Source organism: Chenopodium quinoa, unplaced genomic scaffold (genome assembly GCF_001683475.1).
Source record: "Chenopodium quinoa cultivar QQ74 unplaced genomic scaffold, ASM168347v1, whole genome shotgun sequence".
In the NCBI taxonomy this organism is placed as follows: domain Eukaryota; kingdom Viridiplantae; phylum Streptophyta; class Magnoliopsida; order Caryophyllales; family Amaranthaceae; genus Chenopodium; species Chenopodium quinoa.
Window position 1 is genome coordinate 3195986 of NW_018743919.1, and position 4423 is coordinate 3200408.

A 4423-nucleotide genomic window follows, 5' to 3' on the forward strand; every position below is an offset into this window, starting at 1 on the left:
TATGGTGGTTGCACGGATTATGAGAATTTGTATACATCACGCGCCACTTGTATTATATGCACAGGATATACTCGTGTTTTGCTTGTGCTAGTACATGTGATGGATTATTATGTCATGGTAGCAATCGGGTTATTCTGATCGAGTTGGTTAATTCCTCTATACGAATTATATTTTATGGTCAATGTAGTAATTCGTTGAACTCAAAAAGATTAGAAAGATTTTTAACTTCATTTACCTAAAATCTTATGATTTTCTTCCCAAATAAAGGTTTAGTCCTTTAGGGTTTGATTTGTGGCACCCGAATATCAATCTGTAAACACCCAATTGAATTTAATTGTTGATGATGGTCCTAACTCCTAATATTGAAAACCCAAACCAATTGCCAAATGGTAAAGTTTTTATGAATAATGCAGAGCAGAAGATGCCAACTTGTCAAGGTTCTCGAATAATAAAGGGAAAGATGAGAGGAAAAAAGGGCATATTTCAGGAAAAAGTGTGCTGGTCCAACTGTCCAAGGAATAGAAATGCAGACTACACTACTACTAAAGAGTGTTTACCTTTTAAAGTCTATGATTTCAACATGATTTATGGTAGAATTACAGGTCTACAATTACCATGTATGGCCATATGCAAATGCAACCCTAGGACAACCAAAGGAATTTGGCAATGCGTAATAAAATTACGTGTCGATGTCACGCTTAATTTTTCACTTTTAGCTTTGCCATTTTCCCTGATTAACTGATATGCAAGTTGTTGCAAGTGTTAAAAGAGCAGATAGAAACACCATTTAGAACACCATTGCACGACCAGCTCAATGGACAGCTCTACTCAAGATCAAGTAGACGCAGAAACCCAGCACATAAGACGTCTACAAAGTCTCGCAAGCCAGGGGCATCACAGTCTCAAGTCTCAGCTTCTCAAATAGGTTATCCAGCTTATCCTAAACTGGTGGTAAGGCATCCCCAAAAGTAGGAGTTAAGAAAAACAGTACACAAGCACAAAATTAAGAAGCATCCAGGTATTCATATAAGATCAAGCTGAGTGCAGACAGTTGAACTAAAAGATATCAAACATAATTCTCGGAACAAAATTTTTAAAACCATTCAGAAGTCTAGACCTCAAGGGCAGAAATTTCAACATAGCTAAGAAGTACTCCAAATAGAATTCCATATCTGATAACAAAAGCAACTTTGATTGAAGACAATTATCGGTAACGGCGAAGAGAGAGTGTTTGGTTCCTCTTCCAGGTTGCACGGCGAGAAGGCCTGGCCTTGTGGTAACGGTGTCCTCTGCCACGGAGACCTCTGTTCTTCTTTCCTGCTGAGGTAAGACCACGGAGCTCTCTGTGCTTGTGCACTGGGTTGCAGACCCAGTTGACCCTTGGGTCGTTCCTGATAGCACTGTGTGCAGTGTCAACAAGAATGACTTCGAAGTACTTGTAGGTGGAATCCTGCAAGACAAAGGGCATTACACAAATTTTGTTAGTACATAATACAAGAGCAATTCGTCAGCTTAGATTTCTACTCTAGTAGACTAATACTTTTTCCCCTATCCTGAATTGGTTCTGGCAAGGTAATAAGGCCAACAACTTTAGAGGGTTTTATATCAAAATTTTGAAGCAAAGTCATTCATTTATAAGCCTATCTCAAGTCTATTTCAAGTTCAGGCATAATATCACATTTTTCAGCTAGTGAATTTTTAAGCAATATGAACATCATAGAAAACCTAATAATCACATGATTCAAGAGATAAATGGGAATCCAATTATCAGGGGTGAAGAAGAATGAAAAACTAAAATATAACGAAACATATACAGATTAACAGCTTACCAAAACACGAATTTAAACATTAGATACTTACAATACAACAAAACCAAAATCAACAACAATGAACATTCAAGCCATAAGATTGAACTAGGACAACAAACCTCATTGATCCAGTAAGAATTGAGGACCCTGAGACCTCCCAATTTGCGACCAGCACGCTCCTCAGCAACTGACCTCTTACTGCGCTGGAACTTCAATTGGGTAACTCCCTGGTTAGTGGGCTTACCATAAACGATACCCTTAGGAACTGGCCTCTTGCGACCACCTCTCCTCACACGGACACGGTAAACAACAAAACCCTACAATTGTGACAAAAGAACTTTCATAAGTAATAATGCGAAAAGTAGTGCACAACTGCAGCATTTCTGCTCAACACTAAAAACATTTCTACAAACATCCCTGCACAAAGCTATACAGAAACAAGCTTGAGACAATACGACCAATTTCTCTAATACCAAACCAAAAGCTAACACAAGATAATGTTCAATTCTACTAATAATCCTATTGCATTGATCCAAGGGGTCAGAAATATGATAATTATAACAAGCTTTACGACAACCCTATAAGATGGTGCAAACAAACTGGTGATTAAAACAAACCACAACAATGTAAAACTCACCTAATAAAAATGTTTTTCTTTATAAAAATTAATCATATTTAAGTGAAATTGAAGCATCATTACCAACATACATGTAAATGCAATCAGTCCATACACTATTAGCGCTACAAAAACCAAATTAAAAAGAAATCTGAAAAAGCCCTTTCATTTATAATTTCCAATGGCTAGATAATACTACGCAATAGAGAAAAAAAAACATCAATTATTCTGTGTAAAATGCAGCAACAAAACAAAATTAATATCACTATACTTGTCCAACATCAATCTTCAATGCATTATCTCTTTTAATCCAATCCAACATATATATTTATTCAGAAAAATGATAACTTCATCAACATCATAGCCGTCCAATTCCTCAAAATATGCATTAGGGTTTAGAACAATTTCTCTCCAAAAACCACCTTAAATTAATCAATTAACACAAAATTCGCGCTATTTCATCCAAAAAAACATCATTTTAATAAAAAAATTCAACCAAACTTGCACATTTCAAATCAAGCATTCAAAAACGGCAATCATTCATCACAAAACACAGCAAACAACTGAATAGTCAAAGATCAACAAAAATTAACCAAAAAAACAAAATCAAAAAACATCAGCAAACAGTAATCTAAAGGAAAAAGAGGAGAAACCTGCTTGGCCTTGTAACCAAGACGACGAGCTTTGTCAGGGCGAGTAGGGTGAGTAACACGAACAATGGAAGGAAGCTGACGATACTCCCAACACCTAACTCTTTGGGTGAACCTCATCACATCGGATTGTTTCTTCCTCCATAGCTCTTGCATATACTTGTATGCACCTGCAATTTCATCAAATTTCCAGAATCAACAAGAAAATCAAGAAGATTGAAGAGATGAAAATGGAGGAGAGAGAAAGTTTACCCATGGCTGCTGCAACAGAGAGAGAGTGAGAGGAGTAAATTAGGGTTTTGGTTCGGCCTAAAAATGAAGGGAGGAGGAATAAAAGGGGGTTTTAAGAAGGAGTTAGGGTTTTCTTTGTTGTACTTTGGCCTTTGGGTTTTGTTTTAATGGGCCGGACTTTTTTGGTCCATTTTTTTTTTTTTTTTTTATCTCTTTGAAAATCCATTCTTTCTACTTCGTAATTTACTCTTTTGCGATGCTCTAAAATAGTAAAATGTGCTACTGTATTTTTATTTTTATGTTATTTTTTTTTGAGAAAGCTAAAATGTGCTAATTAGAGCAACTCTAATGGTTGTACTTAGGGAGTTGCTTGCAATATTAAATAATCCCTAGCTACTTAAACATTGGAGCTAGAATATGCAATTAGCTTGGCCAATTTGCTTGGGAAAAGAACTTGCTAAAATAAAACAAATTAGAATAAATAAAATGAAATTTATCAACGTAAATTAAGGACGTGTGGTCCATTTAAATAGTAAGCTATTAGCTTGCCATTGGAGTTGCTCTTAGTTACTACGATTCCTACGAGTACATATTGTCAAAAGAAGAAAGAAAAAAAAATCCTACGAGTACGTATTAATTTTAGAGTTGCCAATTTTTTAAGGTTTAATTGAAAATAATTTCGTTAAAAAAAATACCAAGGAATAATACTCCTAAAAAAGAAAATATACTTTGTATTATTGCTTACAAAAATACTAGTAGAGTAGTGGAGAATATATAAATAGGAAGTATATGTTTTACGGAGTAATCAACAAGTAAATACGAAGAGATCGATGCCTTAATACAAAGTATAAATATGTAAAAATTATTACAGCCAAATTATTTTTTTTGGCGTTTAGAGAGTCATAATGGACGGTGATAAGAATCGATCCCAGGATCACCTAGAACCAGGAGGAAAGCTTTAACCACTTAAGCTATCCCTCGCTCTCATTACAGCCTTATTTTTTACTAAAGAGTGAGTTCTTTGTACTTGTATATTCTCAAAGAGTGTAATTCATGAAGAGTTTCACAAAAAGAAAAGAAAAAAAAATGTATCATTTTTCTATGGTGATCATGTCATG

The 4423-nt window shown here is 35.2% G+C and overlaps 1 protein-coding gene across 1 annotated transcript; it reads right to left on the minus strand.

Annotated features, from left to right (window-relative positions):
- Positions 1 to 1003: 1003 nt before the first annotated feature.
- LOC110687401 (60S ribosomal protein L15-2) lies at positions 1004 to 3460 on the minus strand. Its single transcript, XM_021864047.1, has 4 exons — positions 3327 to 3460; positions 3078 to 3244; positions 1928 to 2125; positions 1004 to 1450 (listed from the first exon to the last, which is right to left on the minus strand). The coding sequence occupies exons 1-4, from the start codon at positions 3328 to 3330 to the stop codon at positions 1205 to 1207; spliced, it is 615 nt and encodes a 204-aa protein (XP_021719739.1). The 5' UTR covers positions 3331 to 3460; the 3' UTR covers positions 1004 to 1204.
- Between the last annotated feature and the right edge of the window lie 963 nt (positions 3461 to 4423).